This window comes from Macrosteles quadrilineatus, unplaced genomic scaffold, assembly GCF_028750875.1.
Source record: "Macrosteles quadrilineatus isolate MER2022 unplaced genomic scaffold, UCM_ALF_1.0 Scaffold_7__1_contigs__length_78375512, whole genome shotgun sequence".
NCBI classification, from domain to species: domain Eukaryota; kingdom Metazoa; phylum Arthropoda; class Insecta; order Hemiptera; family Cicadellidae; genus Macrosteles; species Macrosteles quadrilineatus.
The window spans coordinates 25,670,205-25,689,264 of NW_026542600.1; the positions used below are offsets into that span (position 1 = coordinate 25,670,205).

General features: G+C 35.5%; 1 protein-coding gene across 2 annotated transcripts in view; it reads right to left on the minus strand.

Moving 5' to 3' along the window:
- Window positions 1–19,060, minus strand: part of LOC128998240 (protein DENND6B) — a 42,806-nt gene that overhangs the window by 15,824 nt on the left and 7,922 nt on the right. For both annotated transcript variants that reach the window (XM_054424288.1, XM_054424289.1), the window contains exons 4-7: window positions 17,093–17,278; window positions 12,215–12,471; window positions 9,867–10,057; window positions 8,634–8,905 (exon numbers count right to left, since the gene is read on the minus strand). In XM_054424288.1, the coding sequence (XP_054280263.1) occupies window positions 8,634–8,905; window positions 9,867–10,057; window positions 12,215–12,471; window positions 17,093–17,278 (906 nt within the window). The remainder of the gene's footprint in view (window positions 1–8,633; window positions 8,906–9,866; window positions 10,058–12,214; window positions 12,472–17,092; window positions 17,279–19,060) is intronic.

Consider the following 19,060-nt stretch of genomic DNA (forward strand, 5'->3'; position numbering starts at 1 on the left):
TTGCAATACAGAGTGATAATTCATTCACAAAATAAAAACAAAATTGGCCATTTAACAGAGAATCAATTTATGTTGTTAACACTATACTGAACAAATACTCTCCATCATATGAAAAAGTAGCCTATATCATATTTATTTACATATCAATTATTTATATATCCAAACAAAACAAACAACAAAAATAAATGCAAACAAACAAATGAAATATTATTGTACAATACAGTACATATAAACAATGTGCAATATTGTTTAAATAAATATAAATTTTTCAAATAATAATACCTCAATAAACTGTGTTCTTTGGCAACGCAAGTGGTATTCAGTACATCATATTATTTTGAAATAATAATAAATAAAAACTAAATTATTGGGGTCTATATCTCAAGAGCATTTTTTGAGAGTGTAAAGTTTAGCACATTTCAAAATGTGCCAAGTGAATGAGATAATTTTACATTACTTTAAAAAAACTGTTCTTAATCCGTGTAAATGGAATATTTTAGTCTTTGTCTTTATAAACATTAAACAAAAACAGAAGCTGCTCAGCATGTTCAGGTGTAAGAGATTCTCTTCTCTGCGTAATGATGTTGCCCGCTGCACTAAAGAGTCGTTCGCTACTGGCCTGGGTTGCAGGTATGGGAAGGTAATTTTGCGCCAATTTAGATAGGATGGGATATTTGGAGGAAGCTTGCTTCCACCAAACAAAAGGATTTACTGTTTTCTCAACAAGGCCGTCTTGAAAGTAAGCATTTACTTCCTGAATTCCTGGGCTGAGAGATGGTTGCATTTGTTTGGATGCTGCTTTGTTGAAAGCACTCCAAATGTCATTTTCTTTGGAGCATGAAGGCTGGGTTTCTCTGGAGACATCAGGCTGCTGCACACTTGAATGGTTCATCCGGTTCATCGATTGGTAAATGGTTTCAGCAAGCTGTTCAAGTTTTTTTACAATCAAATTCTTTTCAAGTAAAACACATTTAAACCGAGGATCTAGAGCTGTACAGATTTGATTAATACTGTTATCCTTGTATAGTGGAAATCTTGTTTTCAGGGAATTGAGAAGATTTTTTGCAAATGATACACTTTTTCTTGTACTATTTGATTTGTTGCTTGGGCCCGAAGCAATTATATTTGTTAACTTTGTTTCAATTTCATGTAATACTGGGATAATCATAGAAGACGTAGGATATTTATCGGCAGACATAATTCTTGTGATCACTTCAATTGGTTTCAGCGACTCAATGTAAGCTTCTGCTAAACCCCATTCATCTTGACTTAAAATTGATATTGAGTGATGTGACGTTGCCAGTTCCGTGTTTATCGCAATTTTGAGCTCAACAAGCCTTTCAAGCATTAAGAATTCGGAATTCCATCTGGTGTCTACCATTTGAATGACGTGTTTTGGGTTCATTGACAGTTGTTGCTGAATTTTTTTTAATCTTGATGTAGCAGCATTGCTCTTATGGTAATGCCCTACAATTGACCGTGACTTTTGCAACATTTCTTGAGCTGCTGTGTCACTGTTGACTGCAGATTCCACAACGAGCTGGAGTTTATGTGCGAAACATTCTCTGTGAACCCACGTGGTTTGTTTAACCGCATTGACAATATTTTTTCCGCCATCGGTTACCATGTAAATTGGTATTACCTTTTCTCTTCTTTCAGACAATCCCCAATTATACATTTCTGTTTTTAAGAAATTAGAGATGTTTTCACCAGTAGCCTTTTCCTCAAACAGTTTATTTCCTAGGCAGAAACTTTTACTATTAAAATCTTTATCTATGTAGTGGCATGTGAGAGAGAAATAAGAGTCACCACTCCTAGATTTCCATCCGTCCGTAGTAAATGCAAGACTTTCTAGGTAGGGTAAGTCTTCATTTATAATTGATTTTACTTTTGTCATCTCTTCGTTGTACAATTTAGGTATTATTGATCTTGAAAATGTTGTTCTGCTATGGTGATTGTATTTTGGAAAACCAGCATTTATAAGACGTTTAAAACCTGGCTCCTCAACAATCGAGTAGGGATGCAGGCCTTGCACAATAAAAGTAGAGACTAGCCCATCAACTTTCTTTTGCTCTTTACAGTCCAAAGGCCACTTAGGAATGCCAATGCCAAGACCGATAGTTAGTTTTTGTTGAATTTTTTTGTCTGTTGGTATTTGTAGACTTTTCTTTGATTGCTCTTCATATTTTTGTTTTTCGATTGTATAGCTCTCATAACTTTGTTTGTGACTTTTCAAATGTTTGATTAATGAAGATGTTGTTCCACTTGTCCCTTGTTTTAACATTTTTTGACAAATTTTACATTTTCCTTCAAATTTGTTAGGTTTTTCAAAGTAATTCCATAGAGGATTTGCATTTCTTATCAATTGGATTGGTGGGGATGGGGATTGAATTTGTGAGGTCGATGGGAGGATTTCATTTTCATTACTACGAGAACATTTATTGATGGAAGTGGAATTAGATTGCTTGGTTTGTGTTATAAAAATCGGAGCAACTTTTTGCTTCTTTTTTTGAAGATTTAGATTTTGTCTATCATCAGCATCTTTTCTCTTGCATTTGTTCTTATTAGAATCTTCATGGTTTTCTATATGGTCACAGTAGTCTGGATCTTCATGAATGTTGTCATAACTGTCTAGGTCTTCAGTAATGTTGTCATAGTCGTCTAGGCCTTCAGGAATGTTGATGCTGTAATAATCATCTAGGTTTTCAGCAATGTTGCCATCATCTTCAGGAATGCTGCCACCATCCATTTTCTGTAGAAAAAGAACCTATGTCAGGCAAGCCGATAAATGATTTTTTTTCAAGAAAACGTTGGAAAACCAGGGAAAAGTGGGAAAAATTTTTTTGGCGAAATCTGTCATGTGGGTACTAGATTTAATCGGTAGAGCGAGATGAACAAGAATATGCACAAAGTTACGACCTCATAAGCGTCAATACATCAGATCTTGAATACGCTTTCAAATTCTTGTTCAGCTCGCTCTACCGATTAATTTGAGTACACACACAACCAATTTCGGCTTAAAAATATTTTCCCCTGTTTTCACGCTTTTCCGAGCCTTTCCGACGTTTTGCGCTGAAAAAAAAACATCATTTTCAGAATCAAAGTGTTATTTCCTACATTTTGAAAAAAAAAATTATTTTCTGAGGGTGTACCTAGCCTACTGATAAGGTAAGAATGACCTAAATTACATTTTTCATAGCATATAACCTAACCATTACGAAAAAAACCGGCACTCTATCAATTTATTGACATAAATTTAAGGGTGAAGGATACATTGATACATTGCCTAATTAAACGTTAAATTCTTTAATTTTGCCTGGTAAACTAACTATTAAGAGTACCTAAGTTAATGAAAACGTAAGCTGCCCATCACAAGTTAGGCTAATAAAAAATTTTTAAAAAAATTATTTTTTAAGTCAGGAATTTTAATTAATTTTCACATTTTTAGCCCAAATTTTCTGGCTTGAAATAGGGAATTGCCACAAAAGTGCAAAAAGAAACAATCCTTGAAATGGGATAAAACATATAAAATTTAATTTAGGCCTAGGCCTAGTTATTTCAAGTTTTGAAACCAGGCCTAAACAATTAGGCATAAGATAGGCCTACCACCTAGGCCTAAGTTACTCGCTAAAAGTGATGACCTAAGGTAAGTTAAATTGCCAAATATCGTGACTCGTCCAAATACCGTGATTCTCGTATTATCTCGCCAATAATAAAAATATTGCTTTTAAAAATAATAGGCCTACAGTTGAACCTCGTTTGTACGAACCTCAATAAAATGAATTTCTCGATAAGACAAATTTTTTTTAAATCCCCTTGACACTTTCATATAGGCCAATGCTAAAAACACCTCTAGGCCTATACAACGTAGTAATTAAGTTAAAAACCTCCATAAGACGAATTTGTTTGTGACATGGGCTAGGACTGATTACCCTCTATACAACGAATATTCTTAGCACAAAACCTCTACAAGACGAACGTGACCTCTATAAGACAAATTTATCATAATCTTAACCTCCATAGTATGTACGGTACGTAGTTTTCAAAACAAATAGATGCTTGTCTCAACATGAAACTCCCTCACCCATCCCTCCTCTTTCCTCAGTCATTGTTTGGAAAAACATTGGAGCGAGGAGAAACCTCTATAAGAAGAACAACAGCAGCATTAAACTTTGATAAAACGACCCTCTTTATTAAGAATACTTCAATAGTGCACAATTTTCCCGTACCCCTTGAAATTTGTTTTGTACTTAGAGGTTCAACTGTATAATAAAAAGGGCAGTTTACCTTATACACCCAGTGTTATTCCTCTACATAAGCCTAAGTTTGTATGACTTACAAATTAGCAACTCACACTGTGAGGTAAGGTTTATGTAGCCTACTGATAGCCAAGATAGGGTTCAAATGCGACATATGAGCCTAAGTCCGTAAGTTATGACTATTACAAGTTAACATCTCACCTCACACTGTGAGGTTAAGTTTATGTACTGATAGCCAAGATAGGGTTCAAATGCGACCTAGGCCTAAAGAATAACACTACTTATGGTCAGGTTCATATTATGAACCAGGCAACAAAAAATCAGAGTAGGCCTACACAAGTCGTTTTAAGTATCAGCCGTCCAATTTTGACCCATTGCAGATTAGGCATAATACCTACCTTACATCTAGGCCTATAAATTTGAAATCAAATAAGTTAACTTACCCTAAGCTAAACCCAATCTAACTTAAGTTTTCATTGAGATCCTCAAAAAACAACATTGGCCTAGGCCTATTACAAAATGAAAAAGATTGAAGGTGATAAGACTAATCTGGATGATCAACTTACTGGAAGCTTTACAAACTACTAATAGCCTAATCAATAATTTTGTTTAAAAAAATAAACAGAAATAAATAGGCCTAACTTAAGTTAAAAGTGAATCCAATTCTAAAGTATTATCACTTTAAACTTTTTTTGACGAAATCTATCCAGTCATTACTGGTCAGCGGTGGATGTATAAAGGTATCAAACTACCTATATGATATAGGCTAAGTTAGGCTATAAACCAACTAATTAATTACTTATTTATTACTAATTAATTATTAGTTATCTATACAAAAAAATCCTTTATCAACCTTTTACGTAAGTTACTTAAGATAAGTTTAGGTTATGTTTACACTTTACTTTAACTTATACTTGAATGTGGCTATCTTTACCAGTACATCATATTGTCCATTTAATCAGAAGTGCATCATCAAATCAGAACTATAAATTAGATTAGATCAATAAAGTACAAGTTAACACTAACATAACTTAGGCCTAATAAAAAACACAGTTTAACGTATAATTATTAATTTATTTATTTACCTAAGGTAGTCTGGCGTCCATTTTCATTGTCATACTGATGGATGAGTCGACTGTCGACTGTCGAGTGCTGTCAGTGTCGGTGTCCCGTTGTAGTTTCGTTTCCGTTCTATTAGTTGTCGTAATAAGTCACTCAAGAGTTAAAACTTCAATGTTCCAGTCCCAATCCCAATTAATTCCTGGTTCAAATTAATCAACTCTGACAGTCGACACTGATCAAGAAGCAAGAAAGAAACCCAACCACGTCTGCCATTCAGTCTCAGTGTATCCACCACACGACCAAAAAAATAATCCCGCCTGCTGGTTCGAGAAATCCCGTTTAATCCCGCTTCCGGATGATGGAGAAACCCGTTTTATCCCGTATGGTATTTTTCGTTTAAATTTATGTTTGACGAATCATGTTTAAATAGTTGTTTAAACATCGATATTATCTTTTGCTACAGGAGTTTACCAATTGGAGTTCGTTTTCCCTAAAAATAAGTAGAAACAATTAAAAACAGACGTCATAGCTGAAAAATCCGTTTTATCCCGCATCCAATTTAAATCCCGCTCGTGGTCTAAAAGTCCCGTTTTCGGGATAATAATCTGAGTCACTGCCGCCATTTCGTTTTCTGTTGGTTCTTGGTTCTAAAACCGACTGACGGAACAAATAAAACTGACCGAGTGAAGTGAACGGGTGTTCACTAATTCAACGACGGAGCCAAAGAGTCGATTGTCGAATCAAATCAACTGCTCCATAATAATCCGCTTGCAAAACTACCGGTGCGATGGCCGATGATATAAATTCAAATATCGAATCCCAACTCGGATCTATTTCCAAAAAATTCGAATATCGAATCCGAACCCGGATCTCTTACCGGTAAATTCGAATATCGATTCCGAATCCGAATCCAATTAGAAACAGTAGATTCGTTCTCGAATCCGAATCGAATCTCTAAAAAGATTCGGATTCGATTCGTTTTTCGAACTATTCGCACAGCCCTGAATGTGACAAATACCAATCAATGCTATTTAAGTTCAATGGCACATACAGGATTGGTAATACTGATAGTATAAACATTATCAAGTACGGAAACCTAACATTTACGTAGATAAATTGTACGATTCTAAAAGAAATTTCTACAAGGGCTGTATGTAGATTTTTTTTGTCATAGGACGCTAGGCACGAGCCCAGGATTGTTTTTCACATTACTTCAGGCTAGACCTAGCGGTTGCGGCATTATCACTTAGATAAAATACATTGGTGATTTGGCGGGATTTGAACGCAGAACCTCAGGAACCGAAGTCCCGTGCTCTAACCACTACACCAGCTCGGTTCCCCAACAAGGGCTGTATGTAGATTAAGGTATCCAACTGTAGAACCTTGATAACAAGACTCTCATAGGGATTGTAAAATAAGACTTGTTATCAGGGTTGACTTCTTATCGAGGTTTGTAATAACATGTGATTAGGGGTAAAATAATTTTTTTGGGGATTTGAAAATGACACTTGTTATCAAGGGCGACTTGTTATCGAGGGTCTTCCTATCAAAGTTCCACTAGTCGAGGATAAACTAGTAAGTTCAAATCTGACACATTCGTCATGTTCTTTGCTTCCCCCACTACTACTCTAGCTAGTACCACCTACATGCATTGGTTAGCATTGATCTGTGATAACCAATAAAAATTTGAAGGAAAATAGACTCACAAGCTAAATTTAAAATGTGTTTTAAATGTGTATGGCTTTTTGCAAACTTTCCATGGAACTTATGCGCACTTCTTTACACATATACACGTTCCTCCATTTAAATCCGCCATCTAGAAACACATAACAATAGAGTTTACCCTCTTCTTAAAGAAACACAATTTATACTTAGCAGCATAGTTATTAGCTACTATGACGAGACTAATTGCCTCGTGGAGGTGAGACCGGCTAGAATGATAGTGGTTTAAGTTGACACGCTGGTGTCAGATTTGAACTAGCTCATAGTGATGTGTCATAACCGAATCTCAAACCTTAAAAACATCAAAACTTTGGATATTTTTCGGTTTAATGATTCAATCGGAGAGATTCAAGATTCAAAAGTTTATCGATAGGAAGTTTATCTATAGTTTATTTATAGGTTTATCATACAGCAGGTTTTGCCCTTGAACCTGCTGAAATTTTAGGTGTCATTATCACCGATTAAAATTAAGCTGGCCGCAATAGAGCAAACAGATTACCACTAACATAGATGAAAATTAGTAGAGTAGACCCTCCATAATCCGGCGTCTTTTGACGGGTGTGGTCTTGTGCGATTGCGGCGAAATCATGAACATCTGCCATGGTCGTGTGGACGTTATCGTCGTCTTAAGCGATTGCGGCCTAATTCTGCTCATCTCCCGCAGCCATGTAGACAACATCATCTACTCCCGCGGTCACAGAAACTTCATCGACTTCTTTTGCAATCACGGCAAAATCATGATCATCTTCCGCAGTCATGTAGACATTATCGTTGTCTTCGCCGATCGCAGCAAATTTCTGATCATCTCCCGTAGCCATGAAGATTAAAACAAAATCTCCCGTGATTACGGAAACATCATCATGCTTGATCGCGGCAATAGCGGTTTCCAATCGGGCTATCTTCGCAGACGAGTTTTGTACATTCTAAGTATTTTTATTGATGTCCTTCCAGTAATCCGGCAGATATAGGACCGTGATACTGTCGGATTACTGGAAGGACATCAATAAAAATACTTAAAATGTACAAAACTCGTCTGCGAAGATAGCCCGATTCTTAATCCGGCAGAATCACGGTCCTATATCTGCCAGATTACTGAGAGTCTACTGTACTTTATATTCTGAACTGCAATTAATATAATAAATAGTAAATATTAATACTGGAACAATGTACAATACAGTTTCAAATCTATATTAATCAAACAAAAACAAATATTACTCACTAAATAATTTGACTGATCTAATATTCATGTTTGAGTAATATAAGTGTCAGGATTTTAATTTATTTTAATAGGATCTGTTGTTTATAAAAAATAAAGTTTTTTAGGTTTAAAATTTTTTAGTCACATGTTGTCCGTTTGCATGGTAAAACTTTTACTATCTGAATTTTATTTGTAGCCTTCACAAGGCAACTAAAAATGTTTTTCGATGTGTTTTGAGATTCAGGATTTGATTTTTATGTTCCGGTTTCGGTTTCGAGATTCAAAATTCCTGGTTGTGAACATCACTACAAGCTCACCTTAGTTTGAGACTTTAAAAACAACCATCGCATTTCACATCAGTAGTAACTACAGGAGAGACTGTATGGAAGTACCTTGTAGGGTGATATGTTTTTCTGCAGAGGCATGAGAGTACCCATGTACCTCTCTAGGGGGATCATGAAGCTCTGGGTGAGTTCTAGGAGATGTCTCCTTAAAAGCGCAGACTGGACCTCCCCAGGACGTTTGGTCTGCACTCCCTTCATGATCTTCTTCAGTATCGTCTTGTCCTTCTGAAGAAACGGCTGATATTGTGTATAAACACCTGGTTTTGTGTCCAGCATTTTCAGGTGGTTTCCTTTCCTTATTTTATGTTTTTGAAAGTTACCTAAAAACAATGATATAAATTATTATATTGTAAATATAACAATTGTAAATTAACTGTAAGACAAATAGAGAAAAGATACAAGATTAGGGAAAGAACTTGGATAGTTTTTTCACGTTATTTGCGACTGTGGTTTTTAATTTATAGGAATTAAACGCTAATTATATGGACAGGGAGTTAACTCCAGTTTTTATTGCTAATCTAATTTATCACGCTCTGTCTATTTTCATTAGACTTCCAATTCTGCGGGGGTAAAATTTTGCCCACGAACAAACTTTGGAGGGCTCATGTTACTACATCATAGTGATGTCAGGTTTGCCCAGGGGGTAAAATTCCAGGCGGATAAAATTCCGAAAACCCACTTGTAGCATGACGACATCAACTTGATTTCCAAGTGAAATGTTGCTGAGACAACCACACTTATCCCTCAGTGTTAGTGTGGCATGCATTTATAATAGAACCTAAGCTTCTGGTTGTTTTGATTTTGTGTGGAAGACCACAAGTGTGACAGTCCAGCTGCCAAAAGTTGTTCGTTTAGCACCACCTTGGAACATTGAAGTGTTTAAGGACTTTTTTCACAAGTTTAAAACTGTTATAAAAATCATTATACCTTTTTACCTTAATGCATATGCATGTTTTACTGCAAATTTTAACTACATTCAAACTTTCAAAGCAATAGTAAAGGTTTACTGGTGCAGTGGTTTCGGTAAGTTTAATGATAGAAATTTGTTATCCCTTCATGTACTACTTCAAAGAGTTCAAAATACATTATTTTATTTTATTCTATACTTTGTAATGTAAGTTAACTAGGGGCCTGGTAAAATGACTCTTAGAATATGAATGCATACATTTACATTTAGATGTTAATTATTGTACTTAAATACAAACGTAATTTTTGGTTATGTTTATTTTAGGTTATGTATCCTAACACACACTCTGAGCTTAAAACAACAGTAATACTTACTTCCATTGAAAGAATCAGGTACTTTGATGATATGAGGCCAATGTTGCAGAGTCTTGGCAAAGAATGGGTTTGTAACCCCCAAGATGATGGGAGGCGGAGCTTGAGTTCTGGTCGTGTACTCTCTGAACTCACTATCATGGATCGTAAAGTATGGACGATAATCAGCGTAGTACATCAACGGTGTTATCATGCTGTAATTTAAAATGGAATAACATAAGTGAAATACTAACAATTGTTTGGAGTTAAAGAATTGCAAGAATTATTTTGAAAATGAAAGTAGATGTAGTGTTCAAGTCTACATCTACTGTTGAATGTTCTTCTGTGTAATCTACTGAATGGAATTTATTGGTACGGAGAGTAGTCTGTGGTCGAAACTGTTGTAAGCTGCTAGGTTTTGATAGTGCGGATGATGGGAATCTGATTGGATAGTCTGATCTGTTCTAGTTGGTTTTCCATATATTTAAAATGTGAAATTATAATTTTGTTTGGTTATTGTTAGGACCAAAAGATTCAGGCTATTGTTGGTTTCCTCTTCTAATGTGAATTTAATATTTTTATGCATGTTACACAAGTAATTGTTTGGCAAAGAGAGTTGCCTGTTATTACCGTTAGATATGGTGTCGTCCACGTATCTATAGTATATTATCTTATCTTTGTACCGATTACCTGAGTTAAACAAATGCTTGTTCTCAATGTGGTTAAGGAATATTTCCGCCAAATTGCTGGATGATGGAGAACCCATTGCTAGCCCATCTTTCTGGTTATAAAAACTATCATCAAATTTAAAATAATTTTGTTTTAATATGATTCTTATAAGTGCTATGAGCTCGTTCATTACTTCCAAGCCTGTTTTTGACCCTGTCAGCGCCCTAGGCAATACTAATAGTAGCGCCCCTTTGCAATAAATAACAGAGTGTCCACCAACCGGGAAAACTGGGAAATCCGTTAATTATGCGTGAGTTTTCTTTAAACCGGGAATTATGCATGAAATTTGTATTTCTACCTGGAATTTTCAATTTACCGCGAACACGCATGACAACAGTGACGTTTCCGTGACCGCGGGAGACGATAATATGTCTACACACGGCCGCAAAGGATGATCAGAATTCTCCGCCATCGCAGAAGATGATGATGATATCTACAGAGTCATGAGTGTTAATCAGAATTTTTTTTTTTTTTTTTTGTCCTAGGACGCTAGGCACGAGCCTGGGATTGTTTTTCACATTACTTCAGGCTAGACCTAGGGGTTGCGGCATTATCACTTAGATAATATCCATTGGTGACTTGGCGGGGATTGAACCCGGGACCTCACGGACCGAAGTCCCGCGCTCTAGCCACTACGCCAGCTCGCTCCCCGGTCCATGGACCATGGACCATATCCACATGACCACGGGAAAGAGCGAAACAACCAGAATTTGGCCGCGATTGCGGAAGACGATGATGATCTCCATACAACTGTGGGATATTATTAACATTTTGCCGCAATCGTGGGAGGCGATTACGATGTTTTCACGACCCCGGGAGACGATTACGATGCCTACAGGACTGCGGAAGATACAATAATGATAAGAGAGGGATGATCAGAATTATGCCGAGACCGTGTAAGACGATGATAATGTCCACATGATCGCGGGAAAAGATCAGAATTTTGCTATTCACAGAAGACGATTGAATTGAATTAAATTGAATTGCCATTCACAGAGGACGATGATCATCACATGGCCACGGAAGATGATTACCATTTTGCCGAAATCGCGGGAGGCGATTACCATGTCCAAACAACCGCAGGGGACAATTTAATTATGTCTTTACGGCCGTGAGTGGTGATCAGAATTTGCCCGCGATCGTGCCAGACGATAATAATGTCCTCACGACCGCGGAATATATTCATATATTGCCGCGATCATGAAAGATGATAATCATATCTACACGGCGGCGGAAAATGAAAAGTCAGAATTTTGCTGCAATCGTGGGAGACGATTACGATGTCTACATGGCCGCGAGGGATAATCAGAAGTTCACCGCAATCACAGACAAATGCAACCACAATTTTTTTTTATTTTCCAGTTTTTTGGCGCCCCCCAAAAAAGCTAATTACCTTGCGCCCTAGGCCCCTACCCTGCCTATTCGATAATCGGCCCTTATTACTCCAAGGGGTAGATTAGTACATTTGTATATAAGTTGACAATGTCAAAAGACGCTAGTTTCATATTACCTTTTATGTTTTTTAATAGCCTGAAGATGACTACTATGCAGGTATAAATGCAGGTATTTACACCAATTTATAGTATTTAAATGCGATCAGGAGGCTAAAATCCAATATAATGAAGGATTGATGATTAGTTTACCTGACAAGAGCTTGGACCATCTGGGCAGAGGTAGCGGGTGAAGACGCCATCACAACTATAGGCTCTGCAGTGAGGACCAGCTCCCATAGCAGATGCATGTGGTACAGGACGGTGGAGAACACGTCAAATGTGTTAACTTCGTATACAGATGGCAGTACAGTAGGCATCTGAGGGGATGATATCAATGTGACATTCCCTCCACTAGGAACTAAACTGGAACTACTCCCTCCCCTTCCACTGTCACACGGCACTTGCACCTGCAAACATTTCATTCTGTGTAAAGGATCATTGAATATTTCTTGTTTTGATGGTCCTATATTAAGATTGGGGGAGTTTTGATATTTTAAAGATAAAATCTACAAACCAAAATAGAAAATTTTCTAGAATGAATGTTTAGTGATGGTATTGTAATTTAATGGTAATGAAATGAAATGAAAAAAATATCTTTATTCATATGGTATACAGTCAAATACAATGAATGGCGTCACTAGGTTTAAATATAAATCAAACTAACCTACAATTCATCGAAACCATAAAGTGTTTTATCAGTTAACAAATGTTTAAGTTTATTTTTAAATTTAGAAATGTTATCAATATTCCTCACCTCAGCTGGGAGTTTGTCCAAAAACCTTTTCCCTGCACAGGTGGTTTTTTGTTAAAGAGCTCTAAATTATGGACACTGACAGCAATTATGATTTTAATTAATGGTAAAATTTAATTTGGCTGTAAATATTATAGTCTATAGTTAATTCATTCTTATACCAACCAAAACTGTTTGGGCCTACAGTGGAACCTCGTCGGCAAGAAACTTGAAAACAAGTATCATTGATAATAAATATAATTTTAAAACAAAATTCAGAAACAATTTCAGACCCTGGTAAAATTTCAAATATGTTTGATGGTTATTTTAAGCAACATGTTTACAGATTTAAATTTAAATTGTAACAATCAAAATGAGATGGCTGATTTGAAAGCTGATTTTATCGACGACTTGTTTGTAAAGCGAAAATTTGAGCTGAAACCAATCACTGAAAGGGAGGTGGAAAAAATCATTCAATCTTTAAAAAATAAACAATTCAGAGGGCATGACAAAATTCCTTTAACATTTTTAGAAATTACAAATTTTTACAGTTTATGGGCAATATATTTAGGAAACAATTCTTATCACAAAAAAATTAATCAGAGGAAGTATTAAATTCATTGCTTTCTTTGTTTGTCCAGCCTCACAAATTAAAATTTGTTTGTAAAAAACCCTTACATACACTGGTAACGTTTTTCTAAAATTGTTCCCTGAATTCATAAAAAAAATTGACCTATCAAAATTCAAGAAAAGTCTAAAAGAATATATAGTAAATCTAGCATTATATTCTTTGGCAGGGCCGGTTCTAGGAATTTTTCAGAGTTAAGCGAACACCCGAATCAGCGCCACTTAGAATTCCCCCCCCCCCCCCAAAACCATGAACATAACTTAACCGTATTTGTGAATTTTTTCCCAATAATTTTGGGAAGAATTTTTTTTTTTTAGTTTAGGTAGAAGAATACTAACTTGCAATAAAAGGCTGTTTATTATTCGCAGAAATGTGACATTTATACACTTTTACTCATCATATAAACTATAGCAAAACCAAGGACACACTAAAAAAACAGGCCGTAATGTAATGTTCGTCAAGCATGACGTCACGATAGAAGACGGCAATGACGCAATGTTTGCCGTTTGTGATCAGCTGCTTGTTTTAATCTTTCCTTGGAAAATAAATAAATAAATACCTACGTCATTCATTGCCGTCTTCTATCGTGACTTCTTTGGGCTGACTGGACTCGCCACCAGATGATTTCTACAAAAGTCTACTCATTGATTTGGCTTTTTTTTCTTCCTCTTCCAAATTCGCCTTACGCTTTCTATGATAAGTGCCAGACGGTTTCTTTTTTTCTGCCATTGTTTTCATAGTTTCGGCTCGCAATATGTTTCATTCATTCATTCAGTTTATACTTTCTTTTTATTTAATGTGCTAATTATAAATTAAACTTAAAACACTCGTAATAATTCGCTTATCAACAATCATGAATCATCAAAACAATGCCAATACGATACCGATACGGTATAGGCCTACGCCCGATTACTAGAAAAATACCGGTATGGATCATAAACATAAACAAATGACGTTATTGGCCAGAAAATAAACATTATTTAACATTGCTTAAATGGAACTGCCAAAACATATGTTATGTTCAATGCTATTAGTATAGGATTCGGGCCAACAACGTCATTTGTTTATGTTTATGATCCATAGGCCTACCGGTATTTTTCTAGTAATAGTAATCGTGGGCCTACGTATACAACTAAAAGAGTGCAATACAACGTAGTGCTCTGCTCTAGGATCAGAGGCAGAAAGGAGTGAAAGAAAGGGGAAGTTTCTTGTTGTGACAAGTGGCGCTGCGCGCTTGCTTATCTCGAGCATGAGTGATTCGTGAAATGAAACCCAGGTGCCGCGCTGGCGCTGACGCTGCCGACTGCCGAGCGTCAGCTCAGTTCAAAATTCAAATCGAAACTGCAAATGGCATTGAGTTGTATTGCTGTACAAATATACAACATTTTCAAGTGCTGTTGGTACAAACAGAATAAATGCCTTTATTGTGGTGCTTTGAATACTTGAGTTCTGAGCAAAAATAAACAAAATTACGTTGTTCACGTAAAAAAAATGTTCCGTTGGCGCCACGGCGCCACTTTTTCGTGGCGCCATATGCGGCCGCGTAGTTCGCGTATGGGTTAAACCGGCCCTGTTCTTTGGATGAGTTTTCTATCTCCCAGAAATAGAAATAGTATTTTTATTTTATGTAATTTGACACTATTCACTGTGCCACCAATGTACATGAGTTATGATGAATAAAGACGTTTGAATATGAATATCATTTTCAAATCCTCTTGAATTTATTTGACTCCTGACCACATGCTAGTGTATTGCAAACCTAGATAAGAAGTCAACCAGATAATAAGTATTTTTTAATAATCCCCATTAGAGTCTTGTTATTAAGGTTCTACTGTACCCATTTAGAAAAGTCAGGATATACAGTAATAGATAAAAGATTATACACAGTGGGCTAACAAATTTCACCTTTCAAATCTTTACTTGAATACATCATAAGGACATTTTTTATTATACATTGTGACTGGTAGATAAATAATATTTGGATTTTTTTTTTGGGTGGGGGGGGGGATTCTAGTAGAGAAAGCACTTTTTAGACCTCGAGCAATGTAATTAAGAATTTTTGTTTGTTTTGCAGTCTAATGTTCAGTACATTTCACCTCGTACTGTACCGGCTCACCCCTTGCTTTGCTGGATACGTTCACGCACATATCTGTAGTCTAAGTGGACGGGCAAATGCAAGGTACAATACTTCATGTTGCACAATATTCTACTCCCTATCTATAAATGTAGAGGCCGCCAACCTCTTAAAAAATAAAAAAAATGTTTTCAGTTAAAGAAGAAGGATTTATTGAAATTCTCCTCATGATAATTATTAATAATGTATGTTAAGAGAATCTATGCACGTTAAAAAATTAAGATGGTGGTTTATTTATTACAATTTACATTTTTATAGCAGATTCCATTTTGTTTGGAAACCTAACGACTGGACCCTTGCTTAAAATGTTTACCATAATGAATTTGATACAAAAATCAATGGATACATTTCGAAACCACACAATATATCTGCTAAATGTGTAATGACATCATTGCAATCATTGCAGGAATAAAGCAATAACGCCAATAACATCTATATAAGTAGGAAACAGCACAAGATGTTTGTGACTTATTTGTTTACTTAGGTATGGACAAAGCATATGTGCATGTGCGTCATTCAAACACAGGTGCACAATTCAATGTGGGATAAGATGGATAAGATCATTTATCTTCCAGAAAGAAAAGGGTATAGCACAAAAGTACCATAGCTAAATAAAATACCCCCGCCGCAGCAAACCTGCAGAATAAGCGAATTTCCATCTACTTGGCTGGAATTCCACAAAATTATTCCATAAAATTGTCAAATTTAATTCCTATTTAAATATCATTAATTATAATGAGTAGGTACTTGGTTTGTTGATACTGGTTGTTTGATACTGGTTTGTTGCTACAGGGAAGACAATAAGGTGTGTTTTTTCATTGATATATTGATAGCTTAGTATGAAGTAAACACATTTTCCAAATTTCATTAAAATATGTCCATAGACAAGCAAGCTATAACGGTTTATTAATTATTCTCCATAACAATAACATGGTAATTTAAAATTAAATGGGAAAACCCCAATTTTACCCGATAAAACCTCCCATGAACCCCCGTTCCCATAGTCTAATCCTGCTGGTTCGCGAACTTGTTCGAATAAATGTAGGTTTACACCAAATTTCATCAAAATCAGATCATTTTTGCTCAAGTTATCGTTGCAAACAGACACATGTATAATATACATGAATGTGAACGGATGGTGATTTGGTCTCTGGAGACCTCAAAACAAAAAAGTAAATCAGTCCCGGGTCCAGGTCTTATCATGAGACCTACGGTAATAGCTTATTCCCTATAAGCTAAATTCGAAAAACAAAAAAATTAAATAAAAACTATAAGTATGGAAGTGATCCCCATAATGAATGTTCATCCGCATGTAGAGAGAGTCTTCATGGTCACTCACTACTTAGAAAAAACACAGGATACGAATTGAAAAAATTAACCTCAACCTAACATAAATACAAATTTACAGATTTGTACATACATCGCTACCAAGATCAAGAAAGAAAACAAAGCTAAATTGAGCTATGGCAAATTAAACATGTGAAACAAATGGGTTCAAATGAGAGGGAATCTGCTGTGTTACTTATGTTTAGTCACCTGCAGTACAGTGCCGAGGATGGGCAAGTTGAGAGTATCACCAGGAGTTGGAGCAGGCCATTGGTCAATGTCATGGCAAGCGGCCTCTACACTCTCACACCCATTGTCAAAGAACTCAGGGGCAATCAGACTGACTAATTCACTGAATAGGTTGATGAATGGAAATCTAGATATTAGTATCACACTCTGAAACCAAACAAATCGGGAAACATTCATTTTTGTTCAAATTTAAACTTGCAGCAAGCATTATTTTGGGTAGTGATATCTCATGAATCCCCCTTTAAGATTTGTCTTGGTGTCCAATAATCACTGTAACTATATCTGAGAACAGATAACCCTAAATTTATAACTATAAATTATCAATTATTGAGATGGGTACGAGTGAGTGTAGAATGGAGTGAGATGATCTTCGTAGCGTTGTTAATTGTTACTGACTATACCAGATTTTCTTTCAATAGTCAGGACCAAGTTATTAAAAGCCCAATGATCAAGGACAGCTGAGTACAGTATCGAACCATCAAAAAGTTACAAACTTTTATTCAGTATCAAACCAGAGACCTTATGATTACCAGGCAAGCACTAACTACTGAGCTACCCAGCCACATCATGTGTACAGTATGTTTGTTAACACAGTAGTTCTAGACTTTTTCAGACATACAGCTACCATTTGCGTCGTCCTGTAATCCAGCTACTAGGAGGTCACGAATTGTGGATATTTATAGGTATGCACTGTGGATGCGATACTCTCTGGTGTGGATTAATGTCCGCAAGAGTGAGTACTACGACTATCCGCACTCCGCAGTACTATCCTGATAATTAGACCAATTTGTTTGTATATACCAAGGCAAAAATGTGGTTCGGATTCCACCATATACTGTAGGTCCCTTAGTTGTCATTAGCTGTATGTAGTGATGTAAAATACCTAGGTAAAACCTAGTGTGAATTTTTAACCTAGTGTAAAATACACTAGGTTAAATTTTCCTGTCTTTCTAAATAATAATTATTACTTTACAAATTATTTTTCTTTGCTTTCAATAAATACCCGGGTATTTTGGGTATTTATGAAATCGATTGAAATTCATTTATATCCACCCCTAAATATGTTATTGTTATTATTACATGATAAATTAGCATATTCTATAACACCTTTTACAGTAACTTTAAGCTTTGCTAGTACCTTTTATTTAATGATTCAGCACTTTTTTTTTAAATATTACATTTAAAGTTTCTAAATAAGCATTTAGTTTCGTGTCTTAAATCGAGTAACATCAGTTAAATTTTAAAAAAACTTGCTAAAAGATAGTATATTAAAAAAGGCTGTAACTATTTCAATTGTTATCATTTTATAAATTTATAACCAATTAAATAACATAAACAAAATTATTTTAATTTATAAATATCCAGGAATTGTTGGGTACCTATTTATGATGCAATAAAAACAGTTGAACTTGCCATAAATAGTTTTATTAACAATACATTATTGCGTAGGCCTATAACATTTTAGAATACTACAAATTCCTAAGGCCTGATTGACATAGGCAGAATACTAAAAGTATTTATAATTAAACATTTCTGTGTTACCGCTTGGTTGGAAACAATAATATATTTGGATAAACCTACTAAAAAAATGTATCTCCTGTTTTTTGGCCTAACTTAATATAATTTTGAAAGATTTATTGTGCTACAGATTCAAATGTTTTGTATCACAAGTTTATGAAATTACTGATTGAATTTTAATTATTTTCTTCTTAAAAGTTGTTAACACATAGGCCACTACTAGGTTAAATTTTCCTGTCTTTCTAAATAATAATTATTACTTTACAAATTATTTTTCTTTGCTTTCAATAAAATAAATTCATCTCTCTACCATAGAAATTAAAAAATCATAAGTAGTCAGGACCAGTGCAACCATGCGACCAAGGGGTATTTATGCCGATTATGCTTTATGCTGAGACCTGGGTATTTATG